Source organism: Rhea americana, unplaced genomic scaffold (assembly GCF_003343005.1).
Source record: "Rhea americana isolate MKP2758 unplaced genomic scaffold, rheAme1 scaffold_6, whole genome shotgun sequence".
Classification (NCBI taxonomy): Eukaryota; Metazoa; Chordata; class Aves; order Rheiformes; family Rheidae; genus Rhea; species Rhea americana.
In genome coordinates this window covers 1374529-1393838 of record NW_028186756.1, presented here as the reverse complement: position 1 = coordinate 1393838, position 19310 = coordinate 1374529, and the positions used below count along the sequence as shown (strand labels likewise).

The 19310-nt window shown below is 40.1% G+C and overlaps 1 protein-coding gene across 1 annotated transcript in view; it reads right to left on the bottom strand.

Annotated features, from left to right (window-relative positions):
- COL4A6 (collagen type IV alpha 6 chain) overlaps positions 1–19310 on the bottom strand; it is a 136988-nt gene that overhangs the window by 11659 nt on the left and 106019 nt on the right. The window contains exons 18-33 of the mRNA XM_085319761.1: positions 18443–18592; positions 16362–16466; positions 15284–15444; positions 14117–14296; positions 12721–12904; positions 7982–8053; positions 7474–7581; positions 6112–6333; positions 5725–5886; positions 3537–3707; positions 2327–2470; positions 1926–2051; positions 1418–1599; positions 1092–1155; positions 486–560; positions 4–111 (exon numbers count right to left, since the gene is read on the bottom strand). Coding sequence (XP_085175887.1) covers positions 4–111; positions 486–560; positions 1092–1155; positions 1418–1599; positions 1926–2051; positions 2327–2470; positions 3537–3707; positions 5725–5886; positions 6112–6333; positions 7474–7581; positions 7982–8053; positions 12721–12904; positions 14117–14296; positions 15284–15444; positions 16362–16466; positions 18443–18592 — 2214 coding nt within the window. The remainder of the gene's footprint in view (positions 1–3; positions 112–485; positions 561–1091; positions 1156–1417; positions 1600–1925; positions 2052–2326; positions 2471–3536; positions 3708–5724; positions 5887–6111; positions 6334–7473; positions 7582–7981; positions 8054–12720; positions 12905–14116; positions 14297–15283; positions 15445–16361; positions 16467–18442; positions 18593–19310) is intronic.

Here is a 19310-nt window from a genome sequence, read left to right as displayed (position 1 = left end):
TACCTGCTGGTCCTTCTTGGCCAAGATCTCCTGGGCCACCTTTGAGTCCATTCACTCCAGTGCTTCCTGGGTATCCTGGTTCACCTTTGGGCCCTTCTCTCCCTCTTTCTCCTGAAAGGATAAAAGCATACAGTACCCTAGAGCACAAGTTAAACTGGATGCAGGCCTGAAGAGGATGAGAAACTCTTCAGTCTGAGGCTGCAGCACTTGTGTCTGGATTCTGGACTGGACTTCCCAGCTGCCAAACACCAGTGCCAGCTCCCAAGTTCCTAGTCAAGAAGTGAAGTGGGACTTAGCATTACAGTTGAGCTATTCCAAGTCATGTTCATTATCATTCAAATTTGGGCTCTGTCTGGATTACAGACTCCTCAAATCTCACTTAAAGAATGGGACTACAATGTTTCTATATTTTGGTGTTTTATGGGCACCCCAAACTGGGTAATGACATCCTAGCTATCAAGGTGAGCTATCAAGGGCTACTTCACCTGGGAACCCAGGGTCCCCTCGTTCTCCCTTTGCTCCGGCACTTCCAGGAACACCAACAGACTCTCCTCGGTCACCTAGGGGAAAAAAAAGAAAAAAGATGAGGAGGCCATTCCACAATTGATTGTGGATAGCACCTTTCAGGTCTGCTCAGTAGCCTTGTTTACGAAAACACACTTTCACTACACTTCAGATCCATGGATTAAATAAAGAAAAGAGTAAATAATGTGCTGAGTTTAGAAATGCCGTTAAAGAGCAACAGATGCAAATGCACACAGGGCATAATAAGACAAACATTCACGGGTAATTCCACAGTATTCTGCCATTTGTACTTTTGATACAAGCACATCACAGAGAAGGGTGCCTCTTGTACTGTTTGACATGTTTAACATAGTGCTATGGCCAAGATTTCAAAGGAGTGTAAAGTATTTAGGCACTTGGCCTGAGACTGATCTCATCTGAATGAGGGACCTAATACAGAGACATCTACTTCTCAGCCAGTCACTGCAGAGGAACAGACACTTCTAGAGGCCTAGTTATTCATTTTCGCCATAAACCTTACGATTGTGTGTACTGAAAGAGTAGGAAAACTGTGAAAGATTTCTTACCCTTTGGACCAGGAAGGCCAAGAGTCCCTGGGAATCCAGGTGTTCCTGTGATGCCATCTGAACCCTGAAATTAAAAACCACAAACTAGCCTTTGCTTATTGTTCCTCCTTTTCCCAAGCTTGGGTCATGTGAGATAACAAACAGACAGCAAAGATATAGGGAAGATTATCCATACTGTCATTCATCAGTATGAGACAAACAAAAGCAAATTTATTAGGAAGTTTTGTAAGAAAAAATCCTGCCAGCTTCTGCTGCTTTGCTACAGAAGTGTCAATTAGAACACAGGATTTTCCTAAGCACATTTAGAGAAGATGAGAAATATTTACCCTCTCTCCTGGCATTCCTGGGAATCCTATGATGCCAGCTGTACCCTTCTGTCCTGGCAGCCCATGCCGTCCAGATGGACCAGGGAAACCTGGATCACCATGAGAACCACTCTCTCTGCTTGGTGACCCACTTGGACCAGGGAGACCAGGCTGTCCACGGCTGCCTGGGAATCCTTTATCACCTGCATATATACATAAAAGAGTATGATTTCACTTCATAATACAGACATTCATCTCACTTGGCCAATTAACTTTGTATCCAGAGCTCCTTTTTTAAAGAGGAGAAAGAGATGGCATTAGCTCTGCAGAGCAAAACTTCAAAGAACAACTGTTTTCTCAAAATTCAGAGTTGCCATGTGCAAACCTTGCTGGAATACAAAATACAAATGACAGAATGAAAAATACTAACATTGCGCACTCTGTCAAAATGGTAGACCATGTTCCATTCAGAGTAAACATAGGTCCTGAATAACTAAGACTGGCAACTTATTACAATGCTATTAAATACCTCTAGGTCCAGGGAATCCTCCAAGTCCAGCTAATCCCGGCTCCCCTTTGTCTCCTTTGAATTGCAGTGCCTGTTCTGAAGGCCTAAGAACAGGGAGACCAGGTGGACCTACATCACCTCTGTCACCTGAAGAAATAAGGAAAGTCAGATGCAATAAGACTGCCTAACAGAGAAACTGTGTAACACTAGAAGTTGGCAGACATAAACACAACTGCTAAGCATCTTTCATGTCTCCAGCTACCAGTTTATCAACTGATAACCAACACCTTTGGGAACAAGCATTTCACAGGGAAAAACAAAACACAGTATCTAGAAGTAAACATTATATATGTATACACTTCAGAAGAGCCTCCTAACCCCTCTGCTACACAGCCAGCAATTGCCTTTCAGCTGTTTCTCACCTTTTTGACCTTGGAGCCCCAGAATTCCAGGGCTTCCTCTTCCTCCAGCTGTGCCAGGAGTTCCTTTAAACCCATTCACCCCAGTGACACCAGGCAGGCCTGGCATGCCAGGGAAACCAAGTAGGCCAGGAGATCCTTTCTCACCTGTACAGAAAAGGTGAGAAACAAGAGAGAAAATTAGTCTCTTCTCGTACCCTGAATACCCACCTAGCTGGCAGGCAGAGGCAGAATGGGTCTGGACAACAACCCAAATCTAGGTGAAAAACTTGATGATGCAAGCACAGCACAGCCACTGTTGTTGTGGGTCTTCAGTCATGATACTTTCAAAAAGCACTTTTCAGTTCACCATCAAGAACATGGTTCTGCTATCACTGGAGCACAAAACTCAATTGATTTCAAGAGAATGACATCCAGTACCACAGCTCTACTACCCTGCCCCCAAAATAACACAGAATTCTCAAAATAACTAACTATTATATTGGTGCTTAATGGCTATACACATTGTACGTTTTAGTTCCCATCTGGTTTATACTGCATTCTCTCCTTCCTATGATATTCCCTTTACTTCACCATTTCATTCACCACTCCTCATTTCTTCAATTTTCCTGTCTTTCTATCTTGATTTTCATGATTCTTTGTCCATAAGGATAGCCACAAAATTATCTGTTTTCCCAGTATCAGTGTTCCCATCTGGAATTTCATATCTACACAGAACTTTCTTCTGTATCACTGCTGTGGGCTGAGGAAAGAGATACATCACTCTGAGTTTCTACATCATTTTTTACCTTTCAAAAGCAAGAACACTACTGAACCCAGAGCTTTCTGGTTTATCTAAATTTCAAATCAAACATCATTTCTGTATTATCTTTTCCAGTATTGTTATCCTTTTGACCATGAGGATTAAGTAGTAGTATAGACACTACTAACCAACCACCGCAAACCAGCTTGGACACCAGCTTGGATGGTTGTTTTTGACTGGCAGTTTCCAGAAAAAAAAGTCTTTGTCCAGATCCCTTAATACAACTCCCACCCCGTGACCATGATCTGACAATTAAATCCATCACTGATAATCCACACTCAGTAGTGCAACAAATGCACCCCAACACTAATTGGGACTTCAGTCACTTCTAACAAGTAGAGCCTAAAATCTATATTAACAGTGTTATTTCTTATGGGTACAGTAGTCTGAATATATTTTTCTAATGGATACCTTTTGGCCCAGAGAAACCTGGACGCCCATCTTGACCAAAAGGCCCAGGTGGCCCTGAGAATCCTTGTTCCCCAGGAGATCCTGGAGCACCATCGAGACCTGGAAAGCCTTTCATACCAGCAGGGCCTTGTGGACCTATGTCTCCAGCCAGTCCTTTGACTCCAGGAAGTCCTGAATCAACATAAGCAAGAACTTAATAGATTATGTCAAACAAACACTGGGAGAGTTTTGTAGGCTGTTTTTCAAACTCTTTAAACACAGCATTGTTTTTAATATAACAAATGAACTTTAAGGCACATGCAGCCTACTAAGGCATAAAGTTTAGAACTGCAAAAGCATTAGTCATCTAACAATAAAATACCTATGAAGAGGGTTACTGCCTACATCACTACACAACTGGCAAGAGTGAAACCCCTTATGATGATCCATTTTTGTCTCCTTTACCAGATACTAAAGTGTAGAGCACCAGGTCTTACCTTCATCATCTAGGCAGCCAAACCAGGATGGGGAGTAGCATTAATGTCAACTTCTACTACCTACCACATCCTCTGGGTGAACCAGAGAGATCAGTTGGAGAGGCTTGTATTAACATGTTTCTTTTCCACCTTTGTAGTTAAAGCGTTATTTCTCAAAAGCAAATTGCTTAGTAAGAGAATAAGTTTCTGATTGTGCTGTCATAAAACCAACACCATGTGCATTCAGTTTTTCCCCTGAAGGATTCAAAATGTTTCTAGATGCATTTGTAACTGTTTAGAATTTTAAATAAAGGCTCAAACCATTGGAAACAGAATGCTCAGATCCAAAGTGAGGAAGAGAGGGAAAAAAAGCCAGTGGCTTCTGAAAAATGGCATTTCTATCAGTAGTACCCAATATAAGAGCTTTGTTGTACCCAGGACTTCAATATTTTAAGCTATATTTCAGGGTTTTTTTAAGCAGAAGGTGAAATAGCTGCTTTATTTACAGAGAAAAAAGAAAACATATACTTAAAATCTATAGATTTTAAGGATTTCCTTACGGGCTTCAGGCTTTGATACCATCTGAGCATTCTCACTACAATGGTTCTTTGCCTTCTGATTTGATTAGAAATAATAAGGGGTATCACCTATAGTCAATGCAATTCTTGTAGCATTGAAAGCTAGGTTGTTAGTCCATGAGCTTTTATGCTACACTGCATTTTCTCACCTTGACAGCCTATGTGAAGAACCCATAACCAAACAGTGTGACATCAGAAATGGAGAGTTGATGATAAATGGAATAGAAACATGGTGAAGGAAAAAACAGATAAAATATGTAAACAGAAAGAACAAGGATACTAAAGAAATTAATGATTTAGAGAGAATACAGATGCAAAAATCTTAGTTATTTGGAGTTTATCATCCTAGCAATCAAAGATTTTTAAAACCAGTTGAAGGAAACAGACATATACGGCATGCAATCCAAAACTGCAAAATAATAGAGAAGCAAAACACATATTAAAATAAAAATCTTAAGGCATTCATTCTACAATGTTTATCTCAAATGAGGTTAGTGCTTTCATTTATTTGCCTGTTGTCGCTGCATTCCAGCACTGTCTTTCTGTCAAAAGGGAAAGGTTATTTCACAGACCATGATCTACTAATTCCCAGGTCTCTCCTTGCTTGGTTCTCCAGTCTTGTATATATTGCTGTCATGTAGCACTTTAATCAGTGTAGCTTGAGAAATACTGCTCTGCTCAAGTGTTTATTTTCCCCATAAAGAGAAAGAATAATTTTCTCCTACATCCTCATGGCTGTAGAAGACAGAATAAGAAGCTTGTACTGAGAAATCCAACAGTTTTTCAATCTGCCAAAGCCATATTTCAAGCAATCTCATACACTAGAAATCATCATGATTTATCATCATGAAAATGGGAAAGGAAGGTTAATCAGTGAAAAAACCAGCATGTAATAGCAGAAATGTTAAGAATATCAGGACATTTAGGATGCTTTCTCCTGTCTTTCTACTGTACTTCTTACTGCCCAGGTGCTAGGCAGTTCTGTATCTCTAGGCAGAAGTCTAACAGTTGGAGGCCAAAGGCTCAGATTCTGCACTCAGCTACCCCTAACCAGGGGCAGGAGCTCCCTCCTAGCAACTGCCAAATCTTCCCTGTGCTTCCTCGACATTGCAGTGTTCAGCTCAGCTATTGTATTTGACTGAAGACATTACATACCTGGTGCTCCTATGAGGCCAACTGATCCCATGGGTCCTGGTTTTCCTATAATGCCAAAAGGACCTCCAGGACCAGGAGGTCCCCGCAATCCAGGGATGCCCACATATCCTGGATCACCCTGCTCGCCTTTAATACCCAGGAGGCCTGGTCTCCCATCTACCCCTGGGAACAGAGAGGTGTGAGGTTATAGAACAAATAAAACAAAATTTTCTGTATTAATTAAAAAGTGAATTTTAATAAAAGCCTTTGAGTTGTACTAGATTCTAAGAGAAAGTCAGCAAATCCCTATGTGTGAGCTGCTTAAAGGACAGTGAACATAGTATCTTATAAAGAAGGGAAAAGAGAAACAATCTGATATTCCCAGAAATAAGCAATATCAGTGCTTACCTTTTGGTCCTGGAAATCCAAGATCCCCAGGCAGCCCTTTATCACCTGGAAATCCAGGTCTGCCAAGCTCTCCCTGGGCTCCACTCTCAGCACCAAATACATCTCCAGGAGCTCCTTTAGTCCCAGCTAATCCTGAAGCACCCATCTTCCCAGGTAACCCATCTGTCCCATCCAGTCCTGGAAGTCCTTGTGACCCCTGCTCTCCTCGAGGCCCAGGGAAGCCTTAGAGAGAAAAAGGGTAAATGTTACTCAGCAGAAGGATGGGATATTTGCTTTCAGTAACATCTCTAACAAAATCAACATTTTTTACAATTGCCATGCAAAAAAAAAGGTTGTTTGGGAAGCTGCAAAATGTTTCAGTTTTGAATTAGAAAGAATGACTGGAGACAGAAAGCGATGAAACTGTTTAAAACAAAATATCAATTCAAAATATATATATTTTTTAAATAAAAGAATAGTATAGGAGCATCTCAGAGCTGCAACTACATGTCTCAGCTTTACAAGCACTGGTTTCACTAGATGGCAGATTGGGCAAAAAGGAAAACACAGCATGGGTATTTCAGGGTATAGGTAGGCCTTAATTCACTAGCATCAAAGCTGCAAAGAACCTGTGTTTATCAGACTTTTTTTTACTGTGTCCTCTATATCAGGTAACTTCTGTCACCGTGAGGTGGAAGATACTGGTAGCCTTGTAACACACTGAGGCAAAGAGTACTGAGACCTCAGGGCTTGCCCTCTGCCATGGAGACCCTAAACAACGCTGCTCTGTGGCTGTCTCACACTGCTCAGTGGTCATTTCATGAAATTAGTGACCCCRTAAGAATGATAACCCCACTTAACGTAGTGAAAGCATAACAGACTTCCACAGCCATATCCACCAAGAAACATAATGATACATAGCAACCTGGCTTTAGAAATCTTCCCTCATGACCCCTTGCTCTGTATTTACTACAAGCACTAGAAACTCCCACAGCTAAAACAAGTTCCAAATACTGTGTAAAGAGTGCTTCTACTGGAGTACCACATGGCTTAAAACCAGTTTTACACTAAACTTAGTAACAATAACATACAATAGTAACAAAGTTGACAGTCTTTGGATAAAGAAATCGTGTTGATTGTCCTGTTTTCTTCYAGCGGCAGTGTAACATTAAAGGCAGCTAACAAGTACATTGGACATTTCTTCTGTTTTCTTCCAAGCTGCAACCACTTTCAAGTAACAGAGATTGCATTTCGAAGGAGACAGTGGAGCATTATGACCGCACCAGATGGAAGAGCGGCCTAAAAGATTAGATAACTCTTTTGAAAAAAATATTACACGCATCAATCAGACAATAAAACGAACTCCAGTAACTTCCCTCTCACCTGGTCCCCCTTGCAAGCCTATTATTCCTGGAGACCCTGGTTGTCCTTTTGATCCATGTAATCCAGGCTGCCCTGGAATGCCAGGAAAGCCTTTGCTGCCTTTGGAACCTGAGGATAAAAGATAATATTAATCAACAAATAACAGAAGACACAAATACAGCACCATAAAACAATATCAGATCTTCCCTGCAAAGCCAGCACTGAAAAACTCACTGGATGCACCAATCTAAGTTAATTAGTGTCTCAAATCCATGACTGTTTCAGCAGCTACACAAACACAGAAGAAGAGGGTTTGTGTTGAAAAGCTACTTGGAAGGAAGAAAAGACTGCAGTCACTGTGATCCTCCATGGAATTGAAGCTCTTTGAAAAGAAAGAATACTCTTCTGCCAGTTAACTCAGTGGAACAGCTGCCACTCAGAGGGGATTAACTGGCAGGTATTCTCTTCCTTGAGGAATAGGTGCTTCTTGGCAGTCAGCCAATGCATTACAATCAGTTTGTCTCCATACCTGGCAATCCTGGAAAGCCGGGAGTCCCAGGGGGACCATATGCTCCGGGAACTATACAGGGCAAGGTGATACCTGAAACAGAGAAACACTGAGATTGCACGCAGTCCGTTCAGAGAGATGATCAGCATGTGAACACCTAATATTCAGATTTTTTTTACAGAACATATCACAAGCAGTTGTGAGTGAACCTATGCACTTCTAACACTGCTGACATCTCAAATAGTTTGATTTTAAGAAAAGAAAAGATATTCTGAGCCTGGGACTTTCTAATCCCAGCCTTCCTACTGATTTACTGTGTGACCTGTAAAGGGTAGTGACTGCTGCTGTAGACTATTTGTAGCATGGCTTCCCCTCAGCAACTGGTCCCCCAATGCTAGGGGCTACGTAACAGGTATCGAAAAGGCACTCTGCAATTTGGAGATGTTACACTCTGGGCATAGAGCTGTTGAAGTCAGCGGGAGCTAACAGGTGTTCCTAGCTTTGAAAAATTGAGGATGTTTCTTAGCTTTATTTAAGCAATACATTATAGTGTGAAATTCTAAAATAAATGTACACATGCAAAATAAAATACATGTTTACRAAATATTGATAGGTGTTTAGAAAAACTGTTACCCACAAGTTTTGGCCAGAGAAATGTAGAATAGCGAGGATTTGTTGTTGTTTACTTCTGCCCGTTTCTCCAACTGCTTCATCTACAGTTTGTCAGACTAAGCAATAACTACATGACTATTACTAATAAACAAGTTTCAGCAACTGCACAGCAATTTGCATGACTTGCACTTCTTGCAGAAAGGCTCTGTTTATATTAGCAATCCCTTTTCAGGGAAATAAGTTTATGTGGCATTATCAGAGTTGCCACCACATCAGATTTACCTGAAAGATTGCAAATACTTTCAACATTCCTCTTGGCAGGTCATTGACTATTTGAAGTCACATTAACATAAGCACAGTAATGACTATCACAAAAACTAACTCAGGCTCTTACCATCCAGAAATGCTTCTCACTACTTCAACAGGAGTCTGTGCTAGCACTACAGAGTTAGCACCTTCACTGTAAGAATTGGCTTATCTAAAACTATCATGGATGAACTTTCTAAAAATGAAAATATAAAGGATTTTAAAAGCTCTTTAGTCAGAGAAAATACATATGACAATTAACTGCTAAAGCAAGTCTACGGAAAAGAGGTGGTGTTTTCCCTGCTCCTTTTGAACACTTCTGTATGCAGACTGAAACAGACACTTAACTACATTTTTGCCGGATACTTGCTAATTCAAATCTGGCATCAGCTACATTGCAGTTTAAGGAAGAGATAACAGGATATCAGTTAAATTACTTCTCATTTGCTTACAACTCTCTTTGTAAGACCCTTCCCCATCTCCAGACTGACAAGCCAAATCCACTCATCAGCTACTCAAGAACACTTCAAATTGTGGCTGCTTTCAGTCCTGAAGAGGTAATCTGGTCTAAACCAGGCAACACTGAAAGTACGTCTCCCAGCACAGCAACCTGAGCTAACCACTCTTTTTTAGAGGGGAGGAAAGAATGAAAATTTTTAGGTGACTAACATATTTTATTAGTAAAAGATACTGAGTCAAACTATTCCCTGGATAAATCCAATGAAATCAATTTATTTGTGCATGCATAATGAATAAGGCTCTTTGCTTCTGCTATTGTCTGAGAACAGGAATGGAGTCTCCAAATACTCTGAAAACTGATAAAGTAACCCAATACATCTTTTCTGGTGCCACAGCTGTAAAGATCCCTACCAATTTTGTGGCTGAACCAGCGTTAAGAACTGGTTCAATGATATTCTCCTTGGATTCTTCTCAAAAGATTCCAACTCTGTTCACAAAAAGCTCTTTAAGATTTTCTGATTTCCATCCTCTTGGCCTATGGCCAACCAGAGATCATAACTGAACCTTTCGGTTTGAGGTCCAGTCCAGAACCCAACCAGGGTAGGCAAATCTGAGTGCCCCTCGCCCCCAACATGCAAGGCAAACGAGGAACGTGGGATGCTGGGGAAAATGAAAGGAAAGACAACCCCTAGCGTCTCTAACTTACTCACGTATTGACATTGCCACGAGAGCTCTGCAGGCAACATCGCATGTCTTATTCTGATGTTAGAGAACTAAAGGTCCATTCCCATATCCTTACTTTTACCTTGATGTGAGACACTGACTGTCAGCAACATTAATTTACAAATGGCTACCCTTGTGACACATATCTACACAGAACTGCAATAACATTTCCATGCTTACACAAAGCCAAATATTGCTCTATTTTGATCTGGGATAGCAATCCACCTTGATACTCACTACTGGCTTTAAAAACAGAGGTTCAAAACTATAATATCCATGATCTAAATTATCCTTAAAATGGATATGGGCACTTAATATCTGGAGTGCAAGAAATTACACTCACATTGCTGCCTGCACTTACATAAACTTTCACAAGGGATTCATTTAACAAACTAAAGGTTAAATAGCAGCACCACAAAACAAAAAATGTATTTCTGGTCTTTTGCAGTCCTATATGTGCCTGATGCTGAATGCTTTATAAAACAAAAAAAAAAAAAAAAAAAAAAAAAAAATTGAGGTCTGTCTCTGAGACCCCAACTCCACAGGCCCTCTATAATAAAGAATAACATTTTTGAAAAAGAGGGAATCCAGGGCAGCAACTGGCATGGAAAGGAAAGTTTAATTAACACTGGTATAGTCACATCATATGGCTTTAAGGACTTGCTTACATGAGTTTTTCAAAAACAATATTGTACAATAGTATGTTCTGCATTTTATGTTATTAACTAGCGGTAGAATGGTTGAACAATGGACATTTCATGTGAGGGCAACTGAAAGGCAAATGGGAATGTTTCCTTGTGTGTTCTGCAAAATTGTGTAAGCAAGGACTAGTTATATAGTCCTTACTATAAATTACATAAACAGAACTTAGCATTCCCCAGCTACTCAGTATTCTACTTCATCACAGTTTTCACAATAGTACCCCAAGAGTCAAGGAAATTAACAATTATGAAACCAGACTTTCTGGGATAAAAGCAAAAATTATGGGTAATTCCAAAAACATTTTTGAGTAATCTCAAAATACTGTGTAAAACTTTTTTGAAAAAGCTTTTTATARAATACTGCATTAGACTTTTTCAAATACAAGTGTGTTTTACCATGTTTTACTGCACGCAGTGTGGACTTGAGCAAAATTCCTTACTGGTGTCTGCATTGGCACAATAGCTTCAACAGGTCATAATCTGTTTTTAAACTTCTTTCCTCAATTTCATAATAAAGCCTTTCAATATGGGCCAAGTGAGAAGTGATTATTTCTGCCATTCCCACATATTTCTTTAATATTATACGAAGCTTATTACATTATAGGGTCTTTTTTAATATATGCAAATGATTTCCTACTTTTGAGGGGATGCTGTATTCACAAAGATGTAAGCATTCCTAGCTATGAATTAGAAAAGCTTTTATCATTTAGCATGTGACTTGGACCGGAAAAAAAGCTTATGTAGTCTGTTCCAAAGGGATGCTAATGCCGACTGTCTCCTCACCCCATTGCAACAACCCAACATGACACTGCTGTGAGGTAACATGCCATCTGGTGTGTCTGTACAACCTTCCCACTGCTATTCTGGCCTAGCTTTCAGCTCTCTCTAGGTTTAGGATTCCTCTGCCAACCTCTTCATACTGCAGTGATCTTACCTCCAAGATTTTTGAACTCAGAACATCAATTTATAAGTAAGGAACCCATGCAATGATATTATGCCTGCAAATACATTCAGCTGTATTACTGATACTGACAGAACTACAAATCTAGAACAGTAGTCAGAGAATGGAAAATATACTGAAAATCAGCAGCAGCTGAAAAGGAAAGATACTGCTTTCATTAAAATTATCTTTAAAAACCCAACACTGCGATCAAGAAATTTAGACTAGTTCAGTGCAGTCACTTTGTTCTGAAATCATTTTCCAAATGAAGGGCTGCAAACTATAATTACATATAACTCATTAAACTCTGAGAATGAATATGAAACATCACACACGGAACATCACCAAACCTGTATTTACTGACTTTATCATTTGCCATTATATGTACCTAGAACATGTAATGGCCACATCAACTAGGCCAAACTATACTGCCTTGGGTAATAAAAAAACAGCCAGGAGCTGATTGCAGCAGTTGTATTTGAACTCCTTATCTGACTATCCTGATAATGTTTTATCCGCCAAATCTTGTTCATAAATGGACTACAGTTTCTTATTAAAGAAAAAAAAAGAGCTCTTCTAATTTCAGTAAGAATAGTTTTGAAAACTGATTCAGAAGTCCTAATACCAGTGAGCGACAGTTTTTAATCTGACAATCAAGTAGGCTATGTTTCTTAAAAAGTTCATTTAACTGTCTTTTAATTACTTCTAGTGTAAAGTGGTTCTCCAGCAACAGCCTGTGCTATTCCTCCAATACTATTAGTATTCCTCCAACAATATTAGTATGTGAGTAGTCCACTTAAATATTTGCTGTTTATTATCTGCTTTCTCCTAAGCAGGACAACCCGAGAAAGTAGGGACTACTGTGTAATGTCTGACCAGCCCACAAAACAGTTTCAGTTAATTTACAGATAACTTACAAACTTACGGCCTGGATGCAAGCATAGCAGGAGGTTGAATGTCATTTGACTTGTAGCAGCTTTACACCTTTTCAAAATACGAGCAGATCAAGCAACACCTACCTGGAGAGCCGGGAAGACCTGGTTGTCCTGGAAAACCATCCATTCCTGGGTCACCTGGCGGCCCACGAATTCCACTAGGACCTGGATATCCAATGCCAGGAGAACCAATCTCTCCACGATGGCCCTTGGAGCCAGGTAATCCTGGCAGTCCTTTTTCACCTGGGAAACCTAGCCCACCATCACCCTGCACACAATAAAAACAATTATAGCTGAAAATCAAAGAGGTGGAAAGAACGTACACTACTGTTATTTCAACAAACAAGAGTTTGGTTGGTTCTGTGCAAGCTTCAAATGTGCCTGGAAGGTACAAGGAAACCATTGTAAATCATGCATCATTATTTAAAAATGCAGGAAACCTAGTTATTATTAAAAATAGTATTTCATGTTGTATTTGCCAAAATGTAAGCATTATATACTCTGAAAGCTATTTATTTTCTTTTTAATTGAAAAGATTCTAGTGTGCTTTTTCTCCCTCAAGATTTGACTCATAATTATGCCTACAGTGCCTTTATTTAGGACAAAATGTAAAACAGCAGTAATGCCTGCCCCACTAGCATGAGTTTATCTTTTCAATAGGTAATGACAGGCAAATGAGTGTCAATTATTAATCTTGACTGAAACAAATTTCTTTTCAGGGAACATGAGCTTTCAGAACAGGTTTTCTTTAACAAAGTTTCTTGCTCAGCACTGCTTAGCTGCAGGTATGTGTAAATGCTACGTTAGCCATCCTGATGATTACTTAAAGTTCAACCCATATATGGCTCTTACTTTCTGACCTTCTCTCTCAGTCCTACTTTCTGTCTGTGTAAAAATCCGTAGAAAATAACACAGTTTGTTGAAGATTTTGTCCCCTGGAGTTTGGAAATACGCTGCAGCGCACATAGAAGTTGTGCTATAGACAAGTTGCAATCTTGGTTTGAAGAAGAGCAAAGAGAAGATCAGCTCCTGAGCAATAAGCAATACACTTCATATTCTTATTGGAATATTGAGGTCTTCCATCATTGCTAGAGAATTACCACTGTCATAAAAACAATTCCTAAAGACAGAGCACTGGAAATTTTAGCATCCTTGCCTTGCACCCTAGATTGCCAATTCTCTCTGCAACCTCTCATTATAATTGCTTTAGTTTTGTCAAGGTTCATGAGATATTATTATCCTGTGAGATACCTGTGGTCACAAATTATATTTGAGACTTTCTTGGTGTATCACTGTGGCGAAACRTGCTGCTGCCATCAGGCCTTCTCTCAGCTACCTATCATATCCACACAGCATTTTTACATACTTGAAGACTTACCATAGGGTTTATCAGGACTAGTAAGCCAAGTATTTCTATTGTCTGTGCTCCTTATTGCAATCTTTAAGCACTCTGACTCCTGTTAAATTAATCTGAACTTACTGGAGGGCCTGGCGGGCCTGGCAAGCCTGGAAGTCCATCTCTGCCAGGAGGTCCCGGGATGCCTGAAGGTCCTCTGGGTGCTGTTGCACCACGGTCCCCACGAGCACCTTTGCCTGTTGCATAGGATGGATCTCCTTTTTCTCCTTTAAGGCCTGGAAGACCTTGAGGACCAGCTGAAGCCTACAGGCCAAATGAGAGAAAAACCCCCTAGGCATACGAACATGCAGAGAAAAACCTTTGCTTCTTAGAAAAGACGCATGAGGACAGTATACAATGACTGGCAGCTAAAAAAAAAAATCTACAGAAGGTTTCCTATTATATATATGACACTAAAAAAAGAAAGGAAGATCTGATTATTTCCAAATATTTCAATCAAGTCACTATAGCTTTATAATGGCAAGCCAAGAACTGGTATATAGCATTATACTGACAGCAGTCTTGGATGGCATCTGGCAACAATATATCACTCATGAGACAGCAAGGCCCAAGTATTTAGTCTTCTCCCCTATTAACCTGGTGCGAGGCATTTACTGATTCTGATAAAGATACTCTGAAGTCAAAGACTTTTATCTTTGTGGTCTGAGATTTTCAAAAGTAAATACTGCCAACGGGCAATGCTCAGCATTTGGGAAAATCCTATTTGATATAGTTGTTATTTCATAAAAACACAACTCATAACTCCCCTGAATGCACTCAGCATGCAGCAGCTGAGAAGGAGACTGCATCTACGGCATACAATCCTTTCAGCTATCAGCAAAGACATGGAAAGATCTCATCATTCTGTTTCAGGTCTTCTCTCCATACAGAGGGATATCTGCTTCTCCAGCAAGTCCTTGCTCAGCGAGAACCCTGGGTCAAATACATATGTACCTATAGCCAACAGGCCCAGGGATCAAAAATTGCCACTGTTCTTCCTTCGACTCCTAAACAAGCAGTTCTCAGACCTTAAGAACTATTTCTTCTCCTGGTTTTTGAATAGGTGGCAATTTCTCTACTTTTAGTTTCTTTTCACAGATCARTTTCTGTTTTGTTTATTTTTTACCAAAACAAGTAGAAGAAATAATGCAAAAAGTTTGTTCTGGTTTGAATGGAATCAACACTAACAAATAGCACATAAGCACTTCTCATTCAATTCATGACAATCAATATAGCCTTTGCCTGCCTTACCGGAGGGCCTGGTGGTCCTGGTGCCCCCACACTGCCTGGGTCTCCYCTGATGCCTTTAATTCCAGGCACACCAAGGCTTCCTGGTGGACCTGGTGGACCTGAGATGCCTTTTTGACCAGCTCTTGCAGCTCCTCCATCACAAGCACAATCACCTGCCTCTCCTGGAAAACACAGTCAAAACCCCAAGCTCAATTTCAATCATTTAAAGTTTCCTTTTGGTTTCAAGAGATCCAAAAGCAGTATTTGATTTGATTGGGATAAAGATTTGCTATGATTTCATGCCTACTGTGTTCAGGTGATGCAGGTGGCAAGTAGGCAGAGCTCAGGTTTTGTCCAGGATAATTTCTATACAATGCCCATCATGACATTGTAATGTGCTGCATGAACCTCAGCACTATGTATCATATCCTGTTTGTTTTCTTGACCTCTTCCCAAAGGCTTAGACTCTGCTAAACAGATGGTTTTAGGACAGAAGTCTTACTTTTTTAAAAAACAGATGGCTTTATGTCAGAGAAAGCAAATCCATACTCCCACTCATAGCAGGTTACAATGACCCTCAGCTGGATATTGTTATATTTCCTGGAAGAGTAATTGGGCATGGATCCAAACAATCACAAAGCACAGTGAAGTCTGCATACATCTTGCTTTTTGCTGCTAGTTCTGTCACACACTAAAACCCAAATTCTCATCATTTTTAGCACAGAAAAGAATAAATTTAAGTTTCTCTGTCATTTCCAGCCTGTATTATTAAAAGCAAAGGAGGGCATAGGATTTCATTTTTAAGTTTAGTTATGCCTTACGGCTTTAAAGCATAACTTATTTAACTAATTATCTGGGTATGGGATATTTATCTGCTTATTAGCCTGAGCAGGAAGTAGAAAATAGGATTCTGTGAGCAGTCCTGGGCACCGCTCTCTCTAAATTGTAAAGGTTGTCAGCACCTTTAATCCATGTCCCAGCACATGTGATTTGTTATAAAGACATTTCCACCTCCTCCCTTAGGATATTAACTACATGAAAATATTTTTCTGAGGCCCAGTGATTGCTGAAGAGCTCTCCCAAAGTAAGAGTCAATTACCTTTGTACCCCTTTGGGCCTAAAGCTCCTGGTGGCCCTCTCTGTCCAGGCTCCCCTGGGATCCCAGGCCTTCCATCCAAGATTGTGTCTGGGAGGTATGAAGGGCCTATATGTGGAAAGAACAGAAGCAAACACCATGGGAAGGTTTTACTTAAAGCTCATTAACCATTTACAATACAGTATCAGCTATGCMACTAACAGAAACGGCATTGGATCAGACTAGGGCTGTGTAAGTTACACAAGTAAATGAAWTTGTACTGCTCTGCCATTGCACTTATTTCAAACACTTAACAGCTGGCCAAAGAACTAAGCAAACTGCAGGCAGATTGTATAGAGAAAGATAAATGACTTAGTTCATYGGCTGTCCCCACTGCACTGTTAGGCAGAAGCGCAGATGGGCCTTCACAGCTCTCAGGAAAGCTGAGACCCATACGCATAGGGACTACTCCAGAAAGAAGCTGAGAAAGGGATAAATCAATGTGGTTGCCCTTTTTGCTGGCACAGGAGTTACCATATACAAGCAGTGTCTCTGCCACTGCTGCCAGGGTAGAGAGTAATTCCCATGGCCACCTGCCTTCTGCAGAGTTCCTCAGCATCTCATCAAGCTGCTGTAGCTCAGGAAAGAGACTAAATGGCAAACTGAGTACAGAGACTTCCCCTTTCTCTCACTTTATAACTGAAGGATTATTCTCTACATCTCTTTATATGCTGATAAATGCAATGAAACATGAGCTGAGTCAGAAACAGTAGAGAGAAGTGATCTAAAATAATCTGTAACTACTAAGGCTGAAAGCCTTTCCCCAGTGACAGCAGTAACAAGGAGTGTCAACCAGCAGGCATCTGATGTTCCATGGAAACAAACTGCAGCCATCAGTTAAAAACAGCTGCAAGAGCCATAGGGACTCCACGGAAGAGTAAGTAAGATTTGACTGGCAAACAGTTCTTGATAAAGGAACACTTTCTTCTCCATGGAAAATCATTTAATCAGTCCATGTCCATTGGCTGCATCACTGGAGCATGACCTGTTTTTGAAAGTTTGACTCTCAAGAATAAGACAGGCTGAACTCAGTTCATGGCAGAATGTTAAAATACAGGGTTTGGGCAACCTTTTCATTTATTATTCATTTTCTGAGGAAAATAGAACAATAGATAGTGAAGCCAATCTGGTCCTCCTTACMAATGGATGTGTAAAAATAAACCCAMATTTCCTTAAGGTTTAAAACTGTTCCTTTGAACACCTGGTCTGTCTCCTGGTACCCAAAATACTACTCATATTGGTTCTCCTAAGGTCAGGTATTTACCCCAGTTGCTCATAAGATCGTGGTCTCTTTTTTAGCTAAGCTAGGACTACGGCAAGCTCCATTCAGCTCGGTTCCCATCACCCTGCATGCTTTATTATATAAGTGATTTTTTCCCCCAACTGAAACATATCTGCTAGGAGTGAACATCTGAGTTGATTCAGTTTCATCCTATTAAAACAGCACAAATACAGATAATGAYGGAAGATTGTACAGTATAATAGGAAACATCCGAGGATACTAATGTTGGGTTAGTTTATAAAATTCCATTTGCTGCATGGCAACCCAGTATTCACTGGAAAAAAAAATCAAATAACTGTATTTTCATGCCTACATCCTTCCTACAGACCACCTAGTCAGATGATTTCTTTTTAGTAAATAAAMTAATCTAAACTGAACAGACAGAGCTCGTACTTCACTTGGGAGATGCAGACGTAAATATAGATCTATGAAATACCAGGTTTGACCTTCAGTATTAGTCTGGTGTTTAGGAGACTAGCCTAAAACTTCAAAGTTCTCCGTGTCACAAATTGCGTCTATATGACCTCATATCTCCAGTCACCATTTTTAAAAGGGTTAGTTCTATTTTGTTACTTCAGAGGGGTATCTGCTGATATATATGTTTAAGACTTTGAGTTACTCACAATCACAATGGAWTATCAGTTAAGCCTTTAAGATACACAGATGAATAATCCTCACTGGCAAAGAAATAAATATATAAATTATTATTTGTCTTCATTTACTCTGAAACCCATACAAAAATACATACAAAAAAAATACATACGTGATGACCCAGGCAATCCTGGTGCTCCTGGCAGGCCTGGCAAACCAGCTCTGCCGGGAGTGCCTGGTAATCCAATCGTTGCTCTTCCAGGATCTCCAATTTCACCCTTAACACCTGCAATACCTGGAGACCCTCCAGGGCCCATCGCATCTAGACAACATGGACACAATGAGCAGCTCTCCAGCAGCAACTACATTCAGGTATTTTTAACATTGCTAAAATTATCAGTGTGACCTGAACTACAACCACGTTAATACATGGACAAGGACAATTTATAATCACATACAAAGGAAAACTTATTAATCAGAGCTCCCACTTATATTCCCTCAGTCTTCCAAAAACTTCACAGGGCAGCACTGAAATGCTGATGATTAGTTTAAAAAATATGCTTTTCTGTTCACAGATTGCCTCTGAGCAAATTAATTTCCCTAGTAATTTGTAGTCTCYGGATCACTGTAGGCCAGGACTTCACATATGACATTCAACTGAAACAGAATCTTTCAAGTGAGACCTATGATGAGACATATAGATCCCACCTACAGTGGTTTTATCTAGCCAATCTGTTAACTCCATGAAGCCAGTGTAAGAAATCATTCAAAAAAACSAAAACTAATTATTATTTAAAATGCTCCATTTCTAGAAAAGGTTCTGTCAATCAATTCATCCAATATGCAGATCAAACAAACAAACAACCTTCTATATATACTACTGCACCAAATAGTCACACCTGAAGTCTTGAGATGAACTGTAATCATTGTGGGACTAATCCTGCTGCCATCCAAGCCAATAAACTTGATCTCCCTGTATGTCATCCCTGCCCACGTCTCACACACAAACTGCARATCAGCTCTCTGAAGATGAGACACTA